Source organism: Cryptomeria japonica, chromosome 2 (assembly GCF_030272615.1).
Source record: "Cryptomeria japonica chromosome 2, Sugi_1.0, whole genome shotgun sequence".
Classification (NCBI taxonomy): domain Eukaryota; kingdom Viridiplantae; phylum Streptophyta; class Pinopsida; order Cupressales; family Cupressaceae; genus Cryptomeria; species Cryptomeria japonica.
In genome coordinates, this window is record NC_081406.1 from 665,045,582 (window position 1) to 665,071,300 (window position 25,719).

The following is a 25,719-nucleotide window of genomic DNA, read 5'->3' on the forward strand; positions in this document are numbered from 1 at the left end:
GTTAGAGAACAAGGTTTAAAAAAATTGCTCATAAGGAATATGCAACATTGACAACTTTTTCCTTTCTTGCTTTCTACAAACACATCTTTAGTATGAAAACCAATTACATTCTAGAACATGAGAACATGTCTATCATTAGAGACACAAGAGAATCACATTAGCCCTGCACAAAAAGGCATTAGGCAATTACAAAACAATAAGTTGTTCACTGTCAAGTTAATTATGACTGCATTTTGCCTTCTCACTACTTTTTCACTTTGGACCTGCACTTTACACTGTCAAAACTCTTTCCCAAAGGTCTGTTTTGTGCTCTTTAACAATTATCTATCTTTAGTTTCTTGTTGACCTTCATACCTACCATTTTGAAGAGGAAAATTTCATATACAACTTCAACAAAAATTCAAAAATTAGTCATAGTTGACTGTGGTAGCCAGTTGGGCATTACAATTTTTCCTCAAGGATCATTAATTGATCTTGGAAACCTCAAACCCATGGAAAAGACCCAAAAAATACTCCTTGCTCTTTTTTGCAAGAAATTAGAAGGAGATACAAGGCTTTACCAACTCCAATAAATGGTGAAGAGGAAGCAAGTGAATGGAAATCAACTCCAAAACAGTGACTCGCTGTTTTTTACATCATTTACACAAACTGAAAATGCAATCATCCTCATTATAGCTTAGAAATCCTCTTTACCCTTACATTCAACCTTAAGGATCAAAACAGGTCTGATTATCTAAAGAATGCATTTGCTATAGAAGAGAAAAGCATCAAACTTCCTCAAAGACCCTAGCCAAATGGCACACTTGCCTAGGGCTCCATGGCCACAAAACTTCTTGCACCTGAATTTTGGAAAGAAAAACATTTATATACATATCTTACAAGTTGACCAACTAGTTCTTGAGAAGCCATGAACATTTAGGGCTTCAAGAAGCCAAGTTGGTCAAGCATCCTTGCCAATTTCCTAGACAAGGCAGTGAAATTGTCAAAACTAGATAATTTTGCACAAAACTCAAAACTTAGTGAAATTAAATGCCACCAAAGGGAAAAGCTTTAGGAAACATAAGATAACTGAAAAATGCAAAAATAGTACAGCCACGTATAGCAGGTGTACGGACTGCTGCTCACATGGAGTCAAAACATAAGGAAAACAAGGTAAAAAGTAGTGCAAACTTGCAAAATGCTTGATATATCCAAATGATCAACCCTTACAATGGTAAAAGAAGGAGAATTATTACTTCTAAAAGTCAGTTATCCTCCTGTACAGATAGGTACATGTCCAAGAGCACTTAAATTTGACATTTTGATGTCTAAATGACAACTTTTGATGCCTAGATGATGCAAGGTTGATCTCAAAGACTACAAAACACCTAAGAAAACTACTCACACCTACAAACCAAGCACAAAACATGTCTAAACATTTTCAAAACAAAAACACATTAAAAACTCACTTTTTACAACATTTTGCCAAGCAACTCCGAACTGGCAACTTTGAGCAAAAAGATGAAAACAGGAAACATGACCACACAATGAGTTCAAAACTCATCCAAACAACTTAGAACTACTAAAAAACAACTTAAACAACCTTTCCAACTCAAAACAAACAAAAATCAAACCTGCTATCAAATTGGTGATGAAATGAAGGCTAGGTGCTCCTGCACCATACTCCCCCGGTGACAAAGAAGTCATGTGACTCCTTTGGGCAGAAAAGAGAGAGGAATACCAGCCTTGTGGAAGTCACTTTTAGGTATCCAAGTGGCTTCAGAGGCTGGTTGATCTTTTCACTTGATCAAATGTTCAAAGTAGTCATGCTTTCTAGTCTTCTTGAGGATTCTGGAATCAAGTACCTGTTCAGGAATGGGAGAAGAAGAAGAGGGGAGAGATAGATCAGAAAGGGAATGTGAAATGTCTGAAGCTCTCTAAGTCTCTTTTGGAGGCTACCCCTTGAAAGGTACCAAATCTGCAACATTAAAGATAGGAGACAAGGAAATATCAGTAGGTAAATCAACCTTATAAGCATTTGGACCATACTTAGCCAAAATCTTGCAAGGCCCTATTCTTCTCATTTGTAACTTGGTAGGAAATCCCTTTTGCAATCTATACTTGTTGAGATGCACCATCACAAAATCTCCTACTGATAATTGTACATCCCTCTTTGACGCATCCACCCTTGCCTTGACTCTTGTTGTGGTGTCCTGCAAAAACTGCTTAACCTGTTCATGGATCTCTTTCAGAGACTGTGCCATATCCTCTATTGTCCCACTAACATGTTGCAAGTTAGACACATCATGTAAATCAAAAACACATTTTGGATGCATACCATAAACAATCTGAAATGGACTCTTACCAGTGGATCTATTTACACTATTATTATAGGCAAATTCTGTATGTGGAATGAGCTGATCCCAGCTTTGTCCATACTCCTTGGTGAGACATCTAAGTAGATTGCCCAATGTTTTATTCACCACTTCTATTTGGCCATCTGTCTGTGGATGGTAAGCTGAGCCAAAAGACAAGTTAGTACCCAATTTCTTCCACAAAGTCTTCCAAAAATGACCCAAAAACTTAACATCTCTATCTGACACAATGCTAGATGGCAAACCATGTATTCTGACAACTTCTTTAAAGAAAAGGAAAGCAATATGACTAGCATCATTAGTAGTTTTGCAAGGTATAAAGTGAGCCATTTTGCTAAATCTGTCAACAACCACAAAGATACTATCATAACTTGCTTTTGTCTTTGGTAAACCTACAACAAAATCCATACTGATGCACTCCCATGGCCTAGAAGGAATGGGAAGTGGCTGATATAAACCAACATTAGTGTTATTACCTTTGGCCTTCTGACATATCATACACTGCTCAACATACCTTCAGACATCTCTCTGCATCCTAGGCCAGTAATTGAAGCATTGAACCAACTCTAAGGTCTTATTGAGACCAAAATGGCCACTCAAACACCCATTGTGTTTCTCTTGGATAAGGTTTTCTCTCATGGAACCTTTAGGAACACATAGTTGTCCTCCCCTGAATAACAAACCATTCTGCAATGTATAGTCAACATACTCACTATGGAAATGATTCTCAAAAGAAGACAAACTTTATAAGCAGCAGCAAAATCATCATCATTAGGATACAAATCTTGAAAGAAATCAATACCAATACTCTTAACTTGGATCTCTTGAATAGTCAACAATCTCCTACCCAAAGCATCAGCTACTTTGTTACACTGGCCTTTCTTGTGCTTAAGAGTAAAGGTGTATGCTTGTAGGTATTCTACCCATTTCACATGCCTATGGTTGAGTTTATCCTAAGAATTCAAGAAACTGACTACATGGTTGTTTGTATACACAACAAACTCTTTAGGAAGCAAGTAATGTCTCCACTTCTTGAGTGCCTGCACCAATGCATATAACTTTAAATCATAAGATGGATACTTTTTCTTTGCATCATTCATTTTTTCACTAAAGAAAGCAACTAGTCTATTATCCTGATTCAAGATTGCACCTACTGCAAGATGACTGGCATCACATTCTATAGTAAAGAGTTTATCAAAGCTAGGAAGGATTAACACTGGCTGTGTAGCAACTCTAGTTTTGAGTAACTCAAACCCCTTATTGGTTGCTTCTGTCCATTGAAACTTAACCTTATGACCACCCTTTATTGTATCTAACATGGGTGCACAAATTTCACTGAACCCTCTGATAAACTTTTTGTAAAACTGGGCTAGACCATGAAAACTTCTAACTGCATTGGCTGATTGTGGGGTTGGCCAACTTGTTATGGCTGCAACTTTTGATTGATCCATCTTAAGATCTCCACTGGACACAACAAAACCAAGATAGACTAGCTCTTGTTTCATAAAATCACATTTCTCAAGATTTATGGTTAATTGCTCATCAGATAATCTTTGCAAAACAATAGCTAAGTGTTTCAAATGCTCCTCTTTAGTCTTACTAAAAATGAGAATGTCATCTAAGTAGACTACCACAAACTTACCAATAAAATCCTGCAATACTTCATTCATTAGCCTCATAAAGGTACTGGAAGCATTAGAGAGTCCAAAAGGCATAACCAACCATTCATAAAGACCCTCATTTGTTTTGAAAGCAGTTTTCCACTCATCACCCTCTTTTATTCTTATCTGATGGTAACCACTCTTCAAGTCTATTTTTGAGAAATACCTCGCACCCCCTAAACAATCCATCAAATCTTCTATCCTGGGAATAGGGAATCTATACCTTATTTTGATTTTGTTGATGGCCCTGGATTCTGTGCATAGCCTCCATGTGCCCCCTTTCTTAGGTACTAACACAGTGGGTACGACACAAGGACTTATACTCTTTCTTATTAATCCCTGATCTAACAACTCTTGAATCTGCCTAACTACCTCTTTGTTCTGTTCAGGAGTCATCTTATAAGGTGCTTTGTTTGGCAAAGAAGCTCCTGGTATAAAGTCAATCTGATGACTAATGGCTCTAGGAGGAGGTAATGTTGTTGGTTGTCCATCACTGATGATGTCCTTAAAGTTATCAAGAATTTGTTGCACTTCTTGTGGGATCTCTACTTGTTTTTCTTTCTTCTCCCCCTTAGGTTTCACTACAAGTGCATAACCAATCCCATCTCCCTCTTTAATGGTTTTGATGAACTCTTTTTCATTGACTAATAACACTTTAGGTGCATGTGGTTTGTTGTTCTTTGTCTCTTCACTAAGGGACTGAATTTTGTAGACAATGCCATTCTTTTGAAAGGAATATGTGTTTTTCTCACCATCATGGTGTGCCCTTCTGTCAAATTGCCAAGGTCTACTCAATAGTAGATAACAAGCATCCATAGGAAGGATGTCACATAGTATCCTATCCTTGTATTCACCTATGTTGAAGTCTACCCATGCTTGTTCATTCACTAGGACATGTTGCCCCTTATTCAACCAAGTTACCTTGTAGGGTTCACTGTGCCTCATTCTAGGTAGGTTCAATTTGCTAACTGCCTCCTTTGAGACAATGTTATCTGTGGAGCCTGAATCTATAACCACCTTACATACCTTGCCCAATATTTTGCACTTGATCCTAAACAATGCTCTTCTCTGAGACACTTCACATTTGTGAGGTTCTTGCATCAATACTCTCCTCATCATTAGACTCTCACCATCTTCGGGTGTTAGGTGCATTGCTGGAGTTCATGTACTACTTCCTTCCTCCTGAACATAGTTTACTCTCTTTTCACCTCCATGGGAAGAACTAGGCTTTTCTAGACACCTATAAGTAGGATGACCCAATTTCTGACAGTTATAGTATTTCATTGTGGAGAAGTAAGACCCTCTACCTGGGCCACTAGACCTACCCCTTCCTGGGCTGCTTGATCCCCTACCCCTATAGTTGGGCTTGCTCTGAGAATCCCCACTTTGCTCTATAAGCTTAGATTCTCCATGGGACCTTTGATCTATGTGTCTTCCCCCAAAACTGCCTCGATGGCCTTGACCATCTCTGCCTCTTCCTCTACCTCTGTTATGTTGCTCTTTCTTCTTCCTACTCCTCTCCTCTACCTTGAGTGCAATTTGGTAGCACTTCTGAACTATTGTAGGACACAACAAACTTAACTCTTCCTGTATGTTCCATCTCAAACCATTGAGATACCTAGCAACCTTGACATTTTCATCCTCTTGGATCTTTGACCTAAGGCATAGCTTCTGGAACTCCTCAGTGTAACTACTGACATCTAACTCCTTTTGCCTAAGGTTTTGCCTTTTCCTATGGAGCTGTATTTCATAATCCTCTGGAATGTAAGTCTCTCTGATCTTGGACAACATTCCCTTCCAAGTTGTTATGGGCTTTTTGCCCTCTTTCTCACATTCATCCTGAATGAACTTCCACCATGTTAAGGCAGCTCCTCTCAACCTGGATTTAGCCACCTTCACTTTCTAGGTCTTTGTCACACCATCACATTCAAAATGGTTCTCAAGCCCCTCAATCCACTCCATGACCACTTCTGGGTCCATTTTACCACTTAATAGTGGGACTCCTTCTAGTGTTCTCCCAATCATAGCCTTCAAGGCTTTCAAAAAGGGTTCATTCTCTATCACAAGGTCTGGTAGAGGGATTTCATCCTCTATAGCTAATAGCTTACCCGTGTCTTCTATTCCTTCTATCTTATTGCTGACTTCATCTGCCTTCACTTCTACTTCACCCAATTTCTGTTGTAGGAGGTCTAGCTTCACTCTGAGTAACCTATTTTCTTCTTCCTGGTCTTCCATTTTCTTTGCTAGCTCTGCATTTGTCACCATGGTTGCCAAACTGCTACTTCTTCCCAAGTGTAACTGGGCTCTGATACCACTATGATAGGGAGGTAATGCCTGAAGGTTGCCCAAGTGGCTTGTATGTTCATTAAGTAATAGGCCCTTGCTAGTTTCAAGGTTTTGTTACTTACATCAGAGTGCAAAAGGTTTATAGACAACCTAGAAACCCTCTTTGATCCTGCTCCCTAAGTTAAACACTTCTTGGTTGCTCAAGGGCTTCAACTCCATAGTTTCTCTGGCTTGGTAATCTAACACCTTACTCACTCAATTGGCATTCATTCCTCTATCTTTATCTGTTCTATGACTGCACAAGGTCTCCTTTTATTGGATTGCAAGTTTGTGTCAAGTTATACCCCCATGGGTGTCTTTGGCCTTCTATGTTTTGGAGTGTAGTGATCCTTCTCAAGTGCAAAAAACCAACTTATGGAGTCTACCTCACCAAATATGTTCAATTTATGCAATAACAACTTGTCTCAACTAGATTTGATGGGTTTTATGCTTTACATCCTCCATTTGTGTACCCGATTTGACAAAAACCCAAGTTTTAGGCCTAAAATGGGCTACTACGAATTAGCCCTCCTTTTGGGGTTTTGTGCTCACCTTGCTCCAACGATGAACTTATAGACTAAAAGAATCTCATATATGGATACCCTTTTGGGATTTCTTGAAGATTATCTAAGTTTTGGGGTCCATTAGGCCTTCTCCATGACTATCCCAAAAATGGGTGCAAAAAGGAGGGGTTTGTAAGGGTTTTGGTGGCAAACATTGACTAACAAGTTAGAGACCTTAAATGGAAACCATACAAACTTAGTTCTACCATGTTACATGCTAATTAGGCCATGAAAAGACAGTTTTTTACACCTTCTAAGGGTTAGAGAACAAGGTTTAAAAAAATTGCTCATAAGGAATATGCAACGTTGACAACTTTTTCCTTTCTTGCTTTCTACAAACACATCTTTCGTATGAAAACCAATTACATTCTAGAACATGAGAACATGTCTATCATTAGAGACACAACAGAATCACATTAGCCCTGCACAAAAAGGCATTAGGCAATTACAAAACAATAAGTTGTTCACTGTCAAGTTAATTATGACTGCATTTTGCCTTCTCATTGCTTTTTCACATTGGACCTACACTTTACACTATCAAAACTCTTCCCCAAAGGTTTGTTTTGTGCTCTTTAATAATTATTTGTCTTTAGTTTCTTGTTGACCTTCATACCTACCATTTTGAAGAGGAAAATTTCATATACAACTTCAACAAAAATGCAAAAATCAGTCATAGTTGACTGTGGCAGCCAGCTGGGCATTACAATTTTTCCTCAAGGATCATTAATTGATCTTGGCAACCTCAAACCCATGGAAAAGACCCAAAAACCACTCCTTTTTCTTGTTTGCAAGAAATTAGAAGGAGGTTCAAGGCTTTACCAACTCCAATAAATGGTGGAGAGGAAGCAAGTGAATGGAAATCAACTCCAAAACAATGACTCACTGTTTTTTACATCATTTTCACAAACTGAAAATGCAATCATCCTCATTATAGCTTAGAAAGCCTCTTTTCCCTTACATTCAACCTTAAGGATCAAAACAAGTCTGGTTATCTGAAGAATGCATTTGCTATAGAAGAGAAAAGCATCAAACTTCCTCAAAGACCCTAGCCAAATGGCACACTTGCCTAGGGCTCCATGGCCACAAAACTTCTTGCACCTGCATTTTGGAAAGAAAAACATGTATATACATATCTTACAAGTTGACCAACTAGTTCTTGAGAAGCCATGAACATTTAGGGCTTCAAGAAGCCAAGTTGGTCAAGCATCCTTGCCAATTTCCTAGACAAGGCAGTGAAACTGTCAAAACTAGATAATTTTGCACAAAACTCAAAACTTAGTGAAATTCAATGCCACCAAAGGGAAAAGCTTTAGGAAACATAAGATAACTGAAAAATGCAAAAATAGTACGGCCACGTATAGCAGGTGTACGGACTGCTGCTCACATGGAGTCAAAACATAAGGAAAACAAGGTAAAAAGTAGTGCAAACTTGCAAAATGCTTGATATATCCAAATGATCAACCCTTACAATGGTAAAAGAAGGAGAATTATTACTTCTACAAGTTAGTTATCCTCCTGTACAGATAGGTACATGTCCAAGAGCACTTAAATTTGACATTTTGATGTCTAAATGACAACTTTTGATGCCTAGATGATGCAAGGTTGATCTCAAAGACTACAAAACACCTAAGAACACTAGTCACACCTACAAACCAAGCACAAAACATGTCTAAACATTTTCAAAACAAAAACACATTAAAAACTCACTTTTTACAACATTTTGCCAGGCAACTCCAAACTAGCAACTTTGAGCAAAAAGATGAAAACAAGAAACATGACCACACAATGAGTTCAAAACTCATCCAAACAACTTAGAACAACTCAAAAACAACTTAAACAACCTTTCCAACTCAAAACAGACAAAAATCAAACTTGCTATCAAACTGGTGATGAAATGAAGGCTAGGTGCTCCTGCACCAATATATATATAAATTATCATGATTAACATATATTTAAAATATACATTAATTAATAATTAATATTTAATAAAACAATTAAACATTTTAAAACCCACTTTAAATTTAACATGCTATAATATTTTCACATAGTGGCCCCCACACCTGTGGTTACCACAACTGTGGTTTCCACGGGTTGTGGTCTCTACAGCCATGGAAAACCACGGTTTGTGGTCTCCATAGCGCGGAGTCACGGGCTCTGGCTTCCACGAACTCTAGTCTCCACAGCGTGGAACCATAGGCTGTGGCCTCCATGATGTGGATGTTGGCAATATTACATTATAAGGATATTGAGAAGGTTGTTGATGATTATGGACATAACTGATTAAAGATGTTCTACTATCTTGATATTATTATTTTGTCATTGATGTCAAGAAATTGATTTTCTAATTCAGTATGATGTTGCCATATCTTAAGAAATATGATATGAAGATTATAAAGAAGTCGGTAAAGACATAGGAAAGAATATGATGAATAAGGGGATAAGTTATTCAATGGGCAACTCTACTGAGTCAGACAATGATGAGATCTTGATGTTTTAGATTGTTTTAAGATCATATATATGTTGTAAAATGTAAAAGTTAATAGTATACTATGTTATCAAGCAAAGAACCTAGTTGGTAAACCCTAAAGAACCTAGTCGGTAAACCCTAAGGTTATTGCAGTTGGTTAATGAAGACAGAATGTCTACTGAGTGAAGTTTAGTATTCATCGAGTTGTAACCGAGCTATAACAAAATGCATTAAATATTTACATGTGATATTTAATGAAAGAAGCTGATGAGCTGGAGCGGATCAATGATTGGCAAGCCGTAAAAGAAGTTTGTTAAATGAATCTAAGGCAATGGAAAGTCAGCAAGAAGATCTACAGCTCAGATTGAACCGCATTACCCTAACACAAGTTCCAAGGTGAATGTGTAAGTTCCAAGGTGGGGTAAAATGTTTTTAGATTGAAAGATACAATGAACATGGACAAGATTGAAGATCTGATGGCTATGATTCATCATGAGAAATGTGATCAAGGAGATTAAGTGGTTAGAAGATTGTTTATAAATAGGAAACTGTTGATAAACAATGTATGCGGGCAAGTGTATGCACAGGGATGCTACATAGTGATTACCAAGCACAGAAGCTTGAAGACCTGTTAGAATAACAGAGTATTGATGCCCAGCAGATAGACAAGATTAGCTCTATGTCTAGATTGTATTGAACAAATAGGAATCTGCTTTAGCATTTTAGATGTGAAGTTGCAGATAGATTGTATTACTGTTATTTTGTGAAAGTGACAGGAAATCTCTTAACCGAGTGGACTTAACAATCTTATATGTAAATCCTCTAACAAGGTGACATTCTGATTGAGTGTTTGAAATCCTTTGACAAGGTCACTTCTAACAAAGTGAAGATCCAAACAGATCTGAGGGAAATCCCTTAACCAGGTCACATCTAGCAATGTGTTTGTAATCTTTAACAGGATTTGCTTTTAACCGAGCATACTCTAGAAGAGTATATTTCTTAGTGGGTCCGAAATCCCATAGTGGTTTTTCCCTATTTGGGTTTCCACGTTAAATCTGGTGTTATGAGGTTTATATTGTTCATATGCTTTTGAGTTTGCATGTTTGACAGTTTTTGGTTATATGACTGATATATATGTTACTAAGGTTGAATCTGATGTTTTTATGGATGATTAAGTTTGTATGATTCACCCCCCCCCCCCTCTCATCTTGTTGGCTATTGGATCTGTACTTATATTAAGTATCAGAACTATCAATTGGTATCAGAGCTTTGGACTCCGAAAGGAAAGTTTAAAGGCACTTGAGTTAAAGATCCAAAGATGTATAAGAGGGATGCACCTAAGCTGAATAAGTCAAGTTTCTCTACATGGCAGAAAAGGATGAAGCTACATCTATCACGAGTTGGAGAATATTCTATATACTATCTGAAGAATGATTTTGTTGCATCAAGCACCTATCCATTGACTATGGAAGAGATAAAGGCGAAGCAATAACATATTCAAGCAATGATTGAAATAACATCTACATTAACCGATTCTGAGTTTAATGATCTAGAAGGCTGCAATGATGCAAAGGCAATGTGGACTAAGCTCATATCTGTATATGGAGGAGATGAACATGTTCAAAGAGCAAAAGTTGATAGTCTAAGAGGACAACTTCAATCTATGAGGATGAATGAAGGTGAGAACATAACCCATTATAGTACAAGACTAAAGGAGATTGTAAATCAAATTAAAGGAGCAAGAGGAACTATTGAAGAAAAGGATGTGACAAGTAAGTTGTTAAGAACCCTTTTACCTGCCTATGCAATCCGAGTCTTTGCAATCAATGAATTGATGTCTGTACCTAATATGTCAGTTTCCTTGGATGCTACTATTGGTAAGCTACATGCATTTGAGTTAAGTAATTTTGATAACAGTGGGTCATCGGTAAATAAAGTTGAATCTGCATTTAGTTCTTTTCATCTGAATGAATCTAATGATTACAATGAAAGAAAGTATAAGTACTCTGAAGGAGATCACAGTGGAGCTAGTGAAAGATTTCGGAAGAACATGGAGGAGGTACACAAACTGTATGAAGAAATTAGAAAGCAAGAAGAGTTTGAAGCACTATTGGCCAAAAGGTTACCGAGAGGCAAAGGTAAGTATAAAGGAAAACTACCTTTGAAATGTTTCAATTGTGATAAAATTGGACATATGGCTTCTAACTGTCCTGACAAATATTTCACTTAAAAGAGTGATTACTAAGATGACAGACAGAAAGATAATCATTACAGAGGACACCGAGACTTCAAAAGAAGAGATAGAAAGACATGCTTAATTGTTGATGAGGAATCTGAAGATGATAAATCAGATGAGACTGATACAGAGGAAGTTGTTTATGTGGCTATCAAGGATGGATCAGATGAAGAAAGGTATGAAGAAAAATCCCTAATATCTCACATAAACACTAATGATTCTTGGATTATAGATAGTGGATGCTCACATCATATGACAAGAGATAAACACAAGTTTGTTATGTTAGAAGATTATGATGGAGGCTATGTTAGATTTGGTAATGATGCACCATGTCTGGTAAGAGATAAAGGATCCATAACACTTCTTGATAAAGCAAGATGCAATGATGTTTATTGGGTTGAAGGTTTGAAATATAATTTGTTGAGTGTAGCACAGCTAAACAACACAGGTTCCCGAATAGAATTTTAGAAAGGAGTTGTCAAAGTTCATGACAAAAATGGAAAGTTAGCTGCTACCGGGACACAAACAAAAGGTAATACATTTCACCTTGACTCAACTCACAATAAATGTTTGCATGCAAAGATTGATAATACCTGGTTATGGCATAAAAGGTTTTGTCATGTTAATTTTGATAATTTGATCAAGATAAGTAAGAAGCATAGAGTAAGAGGTCTACCAAGTCTTGAAAAACCTGAGAATGCTATGTGTCGAGGATGCCAGATGGGTAAAATGACAAGATCAAGCTTTACAAGTAAGTCCTACACTTCTAAGGGAATTTTAGATCTTGTGCACACTGATCTTTGTGGTCCTATGAAAGTTCAAAGTTACTATGGTGATAAGTATTTCATATTATTTGTGGATGACTATTCAAGGATGATGTCAGTAATGTTTTTAAAAGAAAAATCAGAAGCTTTTCAAATGTTTAAGTGGTACAAGGCTAGAGTTGAAAATGAAATAGGAAGACAACTAAAATGTCTTAGATCAGATAGAGGAGGAGAGTTCACATCTGATGAGTTCAACCTATTTTGCAATGATCATGGTATTAAAAGACAAGTCTCTGCACCAAGAACTCCACAGCAGAATGGAATAGCTGAAAGAAGAAACAGATCTATTGTGGATTGTGCTAGAACACTGATGATTGAGAAGAAGGTTCCACAAACATTTTGGAGAGAAGCAATAAGCACGACTATTTACACCTTGAACCGAGTTCAATTGAAGAAAGGTACTTTGAAGACACCTTATGAAATCTGGTATGGCAAGAAACCTAATGTAAGTTATTTTAAGATCTTTGGAAGTAAATGCTATGTTCATAAAGATGATAGGAACGGCAAGTTTGATCAAAAAAGTGAAGAAGGAACATTTCTAGGATATTCTTCTAGAAGCAAAGAATTTAAATGTCTGATCAAATCATCTAACAAAATAGTAGAAAGTGCAAATGTGAAAATTGATGAATTTGCATAAAGAACTAATGAAGGGAATTCCAAAGAACCAGAAAACTATGATGAATTTGTCTATGTGCAACCGAGAAGTCCTACCGAGATAACTGTTGAAGAAAATGAGGAAAATATCTAGTTACCGAGTGATGAAGAAGATCATACAGAGCCTACCGAGCCTGTATTAGCCAAGTATGTCAGAAGACACCATGCACCAAGTCAGATTATAGGAGATAAGGATGATCCAGTGATGACAAGGAACAAACTGAGATAGAACACATGTTTGATATCTGAATTTGAACTGAGAATAGTGAAAGAGGCATTCAATAGTGAAGATTGGATAAATGCTATGACTAAAGAGATTGATCAAATCAAGAAGAATGACACATGGACACCGGTCCCAAGACCAAAGGACAAAAATGTAATCAGTACAAAGTGGATCTTCAGAAACAAGCTAAATGAAAAAGGTGAGGTCGTTCGGAACAAAGCAAGATTAGTTTGCAAAGGTTATGCCCAAGAAGAAGGAATTGATTATGATGAGACTTTTGCACCTGTTGCTAGACTTGAAGGAGTTAGAACATTGTTGGCATATGCCGCTTTCAAAAACTTCAAGGTATATCAAATGGATGTCAAATCTGCATTTCTGAATGGAATATTAGAAGAAGAAGTTTTCATTGAACAACCTGAAGGATTTGTTGATGACAATAATAAAGATCAGGTATGTAAATTAAACAAAGCTTTATATGGTCTGAAACAAGCACCTAGAGCATGGTATGAAAGATTGCACTCTTATTTGATTAAGATCGGTTTTATAAGGTCAAGTGAGAACAACAACATGTACATGAAGAATGATGAAAATGGAATACTAATCTCAGCCATATTTGTTGATGATATTATATTTTGTGGAAATGACTCTTTATGCAAGAACTTTGGAAATGAAATGAGCAAAGAATTTGAGATGTCATTAATCGGTGAGATAAAGTATTTTATAGGCCTTCAGATACTGCAAATGAAAAATCAGATTTTCATTACTCAATCCAGGTACATAAAGGAAATCTTGAAGAAATTTGGAATGGAGGATTCAAAACCAGTAAGTACTCCTATGACTACCAACTGTAAACTATCAAAGAATGGTGAAACTACATTTGTTGATGGGACACTCTACCGATCCATGATTGGAAAACTACAATATGTTGTTCACAGCAGGCCAGATATAGCACATGCAGTAGGTATTGTTGCAAGATTCTCCGCAGATCCTAAGGAAATACACATGACAGCAATCAAAAGAATTTTCAGATACTTGAAAGGCACTGAAGATTATGGCTTAGTATATCAAAAAGGAAATGATTTTGATTTAAAAGTTTATACTGATGCTGATTGGGCAGGCAACATTGATGACAGAAAAAACACAAGTGGAGGAGCTTTCTTCTTAGGAGAAAGACTAGTGAGTTGGCTTAGCAAGAAACAAGGATGTGTTTCTCAGTCAACAACCGAAGCTGAATATGTTGCAGCAACACTGAAATGTACCAACATTGCATGGATCAAACAACTATGGGAAAGTATAAATGAGAAAGTTACCGAGCCAGTAACTATATTCTGTGACAATACTAGTGTCATTAATATTTCAAAGAACCCTGTTATGCACTCTAAGACAAAGCACATCTCTATCAAATATCATTATCTTAGAGAAGAAGCTCAAGAGAAGAAAGTGGTGTTGGAATATGTTAACACAAAGGAGAAAATAGCTAATATCTTCACCAAGCCACTACCAAAGGACACTTTTGAATATCTCAGAAGCAAGTTAGGGGTCCTATCCCTATCTTTTACTCACTAACCGAGTTCGGTAAAAGCATCACTTCGATGACTCTATTGAATATCTTTTGGGGAGCTGATGCTGGATTGATACACTTTAGAATGTTTTTCTGAAAGTGTACTGGAATTACTACTGGAATAATATAGAGAATGATACAGGGAACAGAAATTGTAAACAAATTCTCTGACCGAGACTCAGTTGATACGTAACAGCAGGAAATAACTTCTTACAGAAACACATTATGTTTTAGTTCTATTCTTTTTAGCATTGTTGTCAAAGGGGGAGAAGACCTACCCAAGGGGAGAAGACCTGAGAAGACTGAGAGAAGACTATAGATTGAAATAAAGACTGAAAATAGAAGAGAAGTCTGATGAATGGGGGAGAGCATTTCAGCATTTCAGAATCACAGCTATCTGAATTTTTTTTAAAGATCAAATCAATTGGTTTTGCCATCAATGCCAAAGGGGGAGATTGTTGGCAATATTACATTATAAGGATATTGAGAAGGTTGTTGATGATTATGGACATAACTGATTAAAGATGTTTTACTGTCTTGATATTATTATTTTGTCATTGATGTCAAGAAATTGATTTTCTAATTCAGTATGATGTTGCCATATCTTAAGAAATATGATATGAAGATTATAAAGAAGTCGGTAAAGACACAGGAAAGAATATGATGAATAAGGGGATAAGTTATTCAATGGGCAACTCTACCGAGTCAGACAATGATGAGATCTTGATGTTTTAGATTGTTTTAACATCATATATATGTTGTAAAATGTAAAGGTTAATACTATACTAGGTTATCAAGCAAAGAACCTAGTCGGTAAACCCTAAGGAACCTAGTCAGTAAACCCTAAGGTTATCGCAGTTGGTTAATGAAGACAGAATGTCTACCGAGTGAAGTTTAGTATTCACCGAGTTTTAACCGAGCTATAACAGAATGCATTAAATGTTTACATGTGATATTTAATGAAAGAAGTTGATGAGCTAGAGCAGATCAATGATTGGCAAGCCGTAAAAGAAGTTTGTTAAACGAATCTAAGGCAACGGAAAGTCGGCAAGAAGATCTACAGCTCAGATTGAACCGCATTACCCTAACACAAGTTCCAAGGTGAATGTGTAAGTTCCAAGGTGGGGTAAAACATTTTTCAGATCAAAAGATACAATGAACCTGGACAAGATTGAAGATCTGACGGCTATGATTGTTCATGGGAAATGTGATCAAGGAGATTAAGTGGTTAGAAGATTGTTTATAAATAGGAAACTATTGATAAACAATGTATGCGGGCAAGTGTACGCATAGGGATGCTGCATAGTGATTACCGAGCATAGAAGCTTGAAGACTTGTTAGAATAACAGAGTATTGATGCCCAGCAGATAGACAAGATTAGTTCTATGTCTAGATTGTATTGAACAAATAGGAATCTGCTTTAGCATTTTAGATGTGAAGTTGCAGATAGATTGTATTACTATTATTTTGTGAAAGTGACAGGAAATCTCTTAACCGAGTGGACTTAACAGTTTTATATGTAAATCCTCTAACAAGGTGACATTCCGATTGAGTGTTTGAAATCCTTTGACAAGGTCACTTCTAACAAAGTGAAGATCCTAATAGATCTGAGGGAAATCCCTTAACCAGGTCACATCTAGCAATATGTTTGTAATCTTTAACAGGATTTTCTTTTAACCGAGCATACTCTAGAAGAGTATATTTCTTAGTGGGTCCGAAATCCCATAGTGGTTTTTCCCTATTTGGGTTTCCATGTTAAATCTAGTGTTATGAGGTTTATATTGTTCATATGCTTTTGAGTTTCCATGTTTGACAGTTTTTGGTTATATGACTGATATATATGTTACCAAGGTTGAATCTGATGTTTTTATGGATGATTAAGTTTGTATGATCCACCCCCCCCCCCCTCTCATCTTGTTGGCTATTGGATCTGTACTTATATTAAGTATCAGAACTATTAGTGGAGTCGCAGAATGTGGACTCCATGAACTATGGTCTCCACAACGTGGAACCACATAACGTGGATTTCCACAGGGTTGTGGGTAGAGTGAAAGCTCCCCACACCCAAACACGCAGAATCAAGATTTTATTTTATTTGATTTTTTTGTTTTGATATATAAATTTTTAACACAAAATATAAAAGAATATAAAAACACCAGTCTATATGAAACAAACAATTTCCAGAATACCCATAGTATTCTAATTAATAAAATCTTGTTAAATAACCTTCAGGGTAGGCAAATCTCTCAATAAGAACAACATATAACAACAAAATAATGATTTCTCACAAATTTAATCAACCATTTGGCAAACTACAAACTGAATTAGGAACCTTCAATGGGGTTTCAACCAAAATTCATGAAGAACAGCCAAACCCCCAATATTTGTTCTATTTATTATTTTATTTTTTTAACCAGAACAGTAAATTTCTTGGACAACAAGGAAGACAAATAAAAGAATTTCTACCTCATTTCGCATTTCTAGAAAGATTTGAGGAAGAGCCCAAATCTCCTCCAAAAATCCTTCTTCCAAAATATTTTCCAAAAAGCTCTCCAAAAACAATTCCCCTCAAAAATATTTCCAAACCTAGGGTTAAATAGAAGAATCTCCTGACCTAATCCCTTATTTTAGAATTTAAACAAATTTTGAATAAAAGGAATAAAATAAATAAATAAAATAAAATAAAAATCATTCTTTTCAACTATTAAAATAATCTAAACTTGTTGTTCTAATTAAAAATCAAAATGCTTTTCTCCCTCATTTAATTTTTATTTTCTCAATATTAACAAAGCTAGTAGTTGTATTTCACAATATTAATGAGGGTAAAATGTTTTTAATTAAATTAAATTCCCAAAATCAATCTTTCACACTATATCAAATATATATAAATTAAACTTGTTTTTCTAATAAAAAATGATTTTCTTAAATAATTAAAATTTACCTTTCTATTCCAAAAAGCAAAAGGGATTAAATTTTTTTTATTTCGAATAAATTTAATCTTCCCTTTCAAAATGCATAAACTAAATAAATTCATGATTTAAAATTAACCATTAAATTAAACTTGCTACTAACATGAATAGGGCAATTTTTAAATAAATGATTAATTATATAAAAGAAACCTATTTACTTTAGTTTCTTAATTAATAATGTGTAAATGAACACATTAAATCAAAATAACTACTTAGGATTAAATACTCAGTTTTACCACACGCCAAGCACGCAACCCAAGAAAGCCAACCAAATACTCAACCCACAAACCCAAATGAAAAGGGAACTGACAGACCACAGGTGACACTCACTTGAGCATGACTAAGATAAACTGAGGGTTTTATGACCACCTAACCCAAATTCTAAGGACGAAAAAGGTATACTCAACTCTGTGAATCGAGGTGAAGACGAACCTCGCACCTAGACGATATTGTACTTGCAATCTCCTACAACCAAGAGTTACACAAGAATCAAGAGAACAATTAAACTTACATAAGAATCGACGCGAAAGCACATTAACAGGTACACAATAATCATAATATCTTACTACAACATTAATAACAAGAATCAGGAGAACAATTAAACTTACATAAGAATCGACGCGAAAGCACATTAACAGGTACACACAATAATCATAATATTTGACTACAACATTACATCATGGTAATTCAACCATTCAAGAATGCCACATAAAATGTAATGACCCACTTAACTTAATCCAAAAAAAAACTCAACTGATTTTTTTATTTTTTTTGAGGATTACTTATTCCCACTTATTTTTAATTGTGTTTGATTCAATCACATACTCTGGGTATCTAACCATATGGGTTAGGCATCTATCCATATGCGACGGGGAGTTTCATCTATCCAATTCGGGATAGCCATCTACCCAAATGGAGTAGGCATCTATTCAAAGAATAGGCAATGCTCTAGCCAGAGACTTTAGACTCATCGAGACTATTAGGGTCCTAAGTCACTCTCTAAAGACTACACTCCCCTACTAGGAATGCATTGAGGTCACCGTATTTAGGAGTATATAAAAAATTTAAAATAAACAAGCTTGAGTTCCACCTCGGAATTCGGCCTAAAGCCTTGGGAAGTCAAGCGAATCCATACGGGATCCCTTCCGAGTATGCATTGAATTAATTATAATCTTCCAATTAGTGTTACTATACCCTTTCATTGAAAGACCAAGGAACTTCAATAAAAAATGATCAACTCATCCTTAACAAAATCCTAATCCCCATCCCTGAACGCTTGAGTACAAGGGACAACTCAATCCCTAGACTACCTACATACCTGTTTCGGCACAAGATCAAGGCGTAAAGTATGTAGTTTTGGTTTCTAACTATGGTTTAATGTAAACTGTTTGGTGGGTACGCAACCCTTTCTAGGGTCAATGTCCCAGACAGTTTCTTTGCGGTTTCTACCCACGATGGTAGCTCTATAGCAAAAAGGCTCAAGGTGGCCTTCCGCTTGTGGCCTAAGATAACTAAGTCTTATTTCCTATTAAATACGTCACCCTTAATCCGTTATCATCCGTTGAAATCATTAGGATAAAATAAATTTCCAAGATCATAACACACAACCAAACCCTAATGGGGTTTTCTAAGGTTTAACTAAGCGGATGCAAAGTTCATTTAAAATTTTATCTTTTTAGATTATCAATCCAAGAGGGATTATCCACCCCTTGGATTTTAACTTCCAAATGACCCTTATTTCTCCCCGACGATTTAGAGGGACGATGCTACACACGTCGTTGTTGCAGCTTTATTAGGCGTTAAGTGGAGTAGTTCAACACAATGGCATTACCTGTAAGTGTGACCCAGAGGCATTATAGATACCGAATGCCGCTAATTTTTGGTTTCAACTCCTCTTTGTTTAGTTATCTAACTAGGGATTTAACTTTGAATTCATTAATCTTTCATGAAGCAATATACCAATACAATTATGAAAAATAAACTATTACATACAAGAAATTATCGATTGAATTTAAAAACTAAAGTATAAATTTCACATAATTGAAGGGAACATAAACAAATCGACTACTTGGGAATAGTATTTTCTCCAAAGGAAAATTATGAAAATAATTAAAAATTTAAAAACTTGAACTAAATACATGAAATTACTAATTGCTTGGAAACCATGATACTTTCAAAGATAACTTATGAAAATGAATTGAATTACTTGCAAGATATAATTGTTTTGGAACAAACCATTACACAATAAGTATGAATCCTAGTACTGATTTGCTTGAAAGAAAATTAAATGATTGAATAAAAAGACTTTGGAAATGAATTTTAACACCTATTTGTTTGAAGTGAAAAGTATTTAATAATAAGCCCAACTAATTTTTCCATATGAAGTAACATAAATTTCATTTACAATGATAACACTACTTTAAATGTGAATCCTAATACTTGAAAGGTACTAAATTGCTTTAAATGATTAAATAGCAAGACTTTGGAAAAGAGTTTAACATTTATCAAACTTAACACACTATACCATAATTTAAATAATTTGAAGGAACTTACATTTCATTAAATAATAATAATGTATTTCATATGTTATTTGATCTCTTAATTATAATTCATCGGCAACATATATCCATTTTTATCCCAAATATAAGGATTATATAGCATTTAAATAATTTTTAGAAGTAAAGTCTTATTTAAATAATTAGAGAGCACATGATAAGGTCAAAAGTAAACTTTACCCAACTATCATCCAAATATGAAAAGAAATAAAATCCTTTTGTTTGGTTTTTTTTTGTTTGTTTGTTTTTGTTTTTTTTTGTTTTAATAAAATTTCCAAACACTTAAATTAAGATTATTCTTTTTAATAAATATAATTTAACAAATGATTTTTAAATTTATAGAAATGCAAATAAGAAAGTTTTAAAGTTTTTTAGATAACTTACTAATTATCAAAAAAAACAATCTTCAACACAATTTTATCCCTTAGCATTTTAAATTTTAATCCTCATGTAATTAAATAATGAGTTGATTAAATCATAGGTTCAAAACTACTGGTGCAATTTATCATTAAGGGTGTTAATATCTATTTATAAAATAACCAATTAATTTAATATAAATATGATTAATTTTTATACAAGAGAACATAACAACCAACCAATCAAATCAATGATAAATTTACTATAATTGATTTTTATTTATTTTATCTAAATTTATGCTTATCAACAAAAAGATTACTTAATATTTGTCTTAAATAAAATTATCTTCACAAAATAAATACCCTCATGAAGTTAAATTTAAATATGAAGGAAAGAATTTCCTTTTTATTATAGTGAATACTGAAATTTAAACTAAACAAATTAAGTAAGCAATCTCAACCCTTAGATTAGATTTAATCTTAGCCCTTAGATGTAAAGTTCCCCCACAACCCTAAAATCTTTATACTAATACTAAAATTTAGGGCTTTTCTTTCATTTCATTATTGTGGATCTTGCTGGGAAGAATGGAAGAAGTAGAATACATTCAGAAGAGTTCTACAAAATCTACCATGGGAAGGATGGAAGAAAAAAATGCATTCCAAAGAGTTCTACGAAATCTACCCTGAGGAAGAATGGAAGAAGAAGAATGCATTCAAAGAGTTCTACGAAATCTACCATGACTCTTTGCTAGTTTGCTACCCTTTGCGCAGATTAATGTATCCAAATTTATGCAGATTTTGAAAACCTTTTTTGCAAGGATTGGATGGCTGATTTTGTTGTAGTTTTTTTTTTCAAGTTTAGTTATTCTATTTTTATTTATTTTTAGATAAAACTTTAAATCGATTTTTTTTAATTTATTTCATTTTATTATATTTTCATATTAAACTATTTCTATATGAATAAAATTATTTAATTTACTTACATAATAAAATAGACTATTTATGGAATAATAGATTCAATAAAAGAATCAACAACTTACTCTGCAACATCTACAAATTATACTGGATAAGTTGCTGCATCATAATAAAAAATATTGAATCAAAAATATTGAGACCAATGATGTTGGTGCTAGTGATGAACTAGATTTAAGGGGATATTTTAAGATAATATTTCTAATTATATTGCCTTTTAAAAGAAAAAAAGAGTAAAACCACATTTAATTTGATTTTCATCCCATAGCTTTTCTCTCCCAGATTTACTTTCCATTTCCAATCAATAATTTATGAGTAATTATTTCTTAGATGAAACTAATTAATTCATTAACTAAGTTTCCTTTCTGAACCCACATATAAATATTAATGACCTCTTTTCCCTTGTTTATAACTAATTAAATTATAAGTTTTAGTGAAAGTAATTGACTAAAAAGTCAGTTCAATTAATACAAATTATTTTACATGTTCAATTTTATTTTATTTTGATCGGTAATTTTGGATATATTAATTTTCAAGAAAAAAGTTACAATCTACAAGGCCAAACAGATATCAACATCAGCCCAAATTCAGTTCAAACCTACTATGCAGAGTTCCAACAAAATAGAAAAAAAGTAACGCAGTACTATGCATTCATGCACGACATATTACAGTAATCCATAAAAAATTTTGTTTTTGAAAAAACAACAAAAGCAGAAAGCAAAAAACATAGATTTTTGCACCATGACCGCTCAATCCGAGTCGCTCTGGTTTGGCATCTTCCTCTCCTCATCATCGATATCCGCCAAGGCTTTCCCTTTGGCCGCTTCAGTCTTCATCTTCAGAATACAGTCTAAGTTCTCGAAGTCTAGGTCACCTTCCAAGCTAGCTAGAAACTGTACTGCTCTCCCCTCCTCAAATCGGTCCCAGAGCTCTCTTCCCACCTCCATGCGCACCACCACCTTAAGTGCCTTAAGGACCTCATATGTTCGTATCAACTTGACACGGAGCTTCATGGCTTCCCAGCCAATGCGAGCTCATTCCCTGCATTGCTCACTTAAACGACTCTCTGGTCCCCTGACAAATGGTAGTATCTCCTCCTCTGCTTCACCTTCCCGGATGCGAATTCCTGTCTAGGGGATCACCCATTCCAGGATGGAATCAAGATTAATTAAGTAATCCTCATCAACAAGCTTTTTCATTGTTAGCTTGACTTTCTCCACTTTGGGCTCGAATTCACACGCCTAGGCCATTATCAAAGAGTAGACCTCCATATTTGTTCTGTACCCGAAATGGGTATGCACCAATTCCTCCCCCAGCATTAACCAAGCAGCACTCCACAACTTCTCTTCCTTGTATTTGAAAAGACCTTGCAAATGCTTGTCCGAAACTTAGCCTCCATTGAACCTGCTCGCAACCTGTTAAACCAGAATAACTAAACTGCAAAGACACAAACAACCTTCATTAAGCCAGTTTTTAGCGAATACATTGCACAACTTTCAAATTAATTATAAATCCGTCGTCGTTTACGGCTAGGTATAAATGCATGATCTGTGAAATAAATGGAAAGAGATTTCACAACAGATTTCCTACCCACCGCCATTGTCTCAAACCAAGGTTCTGTGCTTTTGAACTACCACATTAATTATTATGCCAGTGATAGTGATTACTCATCCTTGCGAGCCGTCTAGCGTGCTTACTGGTTTGTAGCTTCATGAACTGCATTAATACCACTTCCATACACTACCATTACCCTTCCACCACTTGGCCACTTGGCATGTCATATCACATCCAGCATTTGAGAGAAGGTTCGCCACTGTGTTAGCACTTCTCCTAACATGGGAAACCCGAAAAGCTTCAAAAGAGGTGAGTTTTTCGCATATTATCTCCACCCAATGAGATAGTTTCCATGAGGGGGTGTTACCTTTCGCTATTGCATTGATAACCACTTGGGAATCCCCTTCCAAATGTAATTTTGACACTTTCATGTTTATGGCCAATTTCGTAGCCATTAGTGCCGCCTATGCTTCCGCTTCGTTATTTGTCCCATTTTGTAGTCGTCGAGCTCCCTTGAATAGGATAACCCCTTTATCATCTCTTGCAACTACTCCCACTCCTGAGATACTCGGATTCCCCCTAGAGGCCCCATCAAAATTAATTTTAATCCACTCCTTTGTTGGCAGTTCCCATTTAACCTCGTCTTTTGTTGGTTCCGAAAGGGGACTAACCCTCCAGGACCCATTAACGGGTTGGCAATTCACAAGTGGCCAGTTTGCTTGGATAAAATTGTCTTCACTGGAATAAGGATATTTTGTTAAGTTATGATTTCTAGCTGCTGCTAACACTGATTTTGATATTGCTCTTTCAACCCTTGATAACAAGCTCTCCGACGATTCCTCTATCTCTTGGAATATCCTTCTGTTCCTTTCCTTCCAAATCTCCCATACTACAAGGGACGGTGCCACTAACCAGACACTGGAGAAGACTGATCTGTGACTCGGTATATTCTAGCTAGAGAGAAGTTCAAAGACTGAATTAGGAAGTGGAGTTTGTCAGCCTAACTTCCCTAATAGGAAATTCCATACCATTTGTGCTTCCTCACATTGTAAGAGCAAGTGGTCTAGGGATTCCTCTACCTTCTTACACATTACACATCTGAAAGGGCCTAAGAACCCTAATATGCTCAATCTTTCACCTGTTAGGATGCGCTTCTTCAGAGCAAACCAGGTAAAGACTCCTGCTTTTGGAAGAACTGGGGAGCTCCACATCAGCTTTAAAGGCCACTCCTTTTTTTCTTCCATTTTGACGAGGATATTGTATCCAATATTTACCGAATACTGTCCCGATTTTGAACCACACCATCTCATAGTGTCCTCCTTTGCAGTTAGCATGGGGGTGTACTCCTGCAAGATTCTCTTTAGAATCTCCTTCTGATTTGCTGGTAAAGGGAGGTTTTCTACCTCTTTCCATTCACACACATCCACCCCTTGCACTCTCTTCTTCAAGAGATAATCTTCTACCTTCTCTCCCCATTGATAGTTGGTCACCTGTCTAATGTTCTCAATCTCTTGCCTATCTGAAAGAGTTGGTCTCCCTTCCCATGAATCTATCCAGAAATTGGCCTTTGACCCATGACCTATTTCCCATGTGAGATGTTCAATGATAACATGTCTGCATGAGGAAATAAAATTCCATATGGCTGAGCCTTTTGGTAAAACTGAACTTGTGAAAATTTGTTCCCTACTCATTTGGTCTAGATATTTATGCTTTAGGATTTGAACCCATTTCTGGCTTGGCTTAGCATAGATTTGCCAAAGCACTTTTGCCCCCAAAGCTTCATTTAACAGTTTCCAATTTCTCAGTCCTACTCCCCCTACCCGTTTGTCTTGATAGACTTTGTCCCAAGCTACCAAAGGAATTTTGTCATTTGCCTCTTTGCCATTCCATAGAAATTTTCTCATTCCCCTGTTAATAAAATTGATCACTTTCTCTGGAATCCTAAGGGTTGTCATGGAGAAAATGGGAAGAGCCGAAAGAACCACTTTCAGCAGCAAGATCCGCACAGATAGCGAAAGCCATTTGCTCTTCCAACCTTCTAATCGGTTTGCACAAGCATCAATGAGATTGTTCCACAGGCTCGGATTGTTCCTACCACCAAACAGGGGGGTACCCAAAAAAAAATTCGGAAGGGTCCCCATTCTAACCCCTAAGATGTTTGAGATTGCTTGTTGTCTGCCTATTTCTGTATTAAAGAATATAGCTTCCAATTTGGACCAATTAACTTGTTGTCTACTTGCTTTGCAGAAAATATCGAATGTCTTTCTCATGACTTGGGCCTCTTGAAGTGAGGATTGTCCACAGAGTAGAGTATCATCCGCAAATTGCTGATGAGTCACTAGGTCCATCCCTTCCGCAATTTTGATGCCTTTCTATCTCCCTTGCCGTTGTCGTGATCGAATTAATCTTCCCAGTACTTTTGCTAATATAATGAATAGGAAGGGC

At 35.9% G+C, this 25,719-nt stretch overlaps 1 protein-coding gene across 1 annotated transcript in view; it reads right to left on the reverse strand.

The window, feature by feature from the left end:
* LOC131870357 (glycine-rich protein 2-like) overlaps positions 1 to 22,733 on the reverse strand; it is a 42,444-nt gene extending 19,711 nt beyond the window's left edge. The window contains exon 1 of the mRNA XM_059215877.1: positions 22,568 to 22,733. Within this exon, the coding sequence (XP_059071860.1) occupies positions 22,568 to 22,733 (166 nt within the window). The remainder of the gene's footprint in view (positions 1 to 22,567) is intronic.
* Positions 22,734 to 25,719: the final 2,986 nt, after the last annotated feature.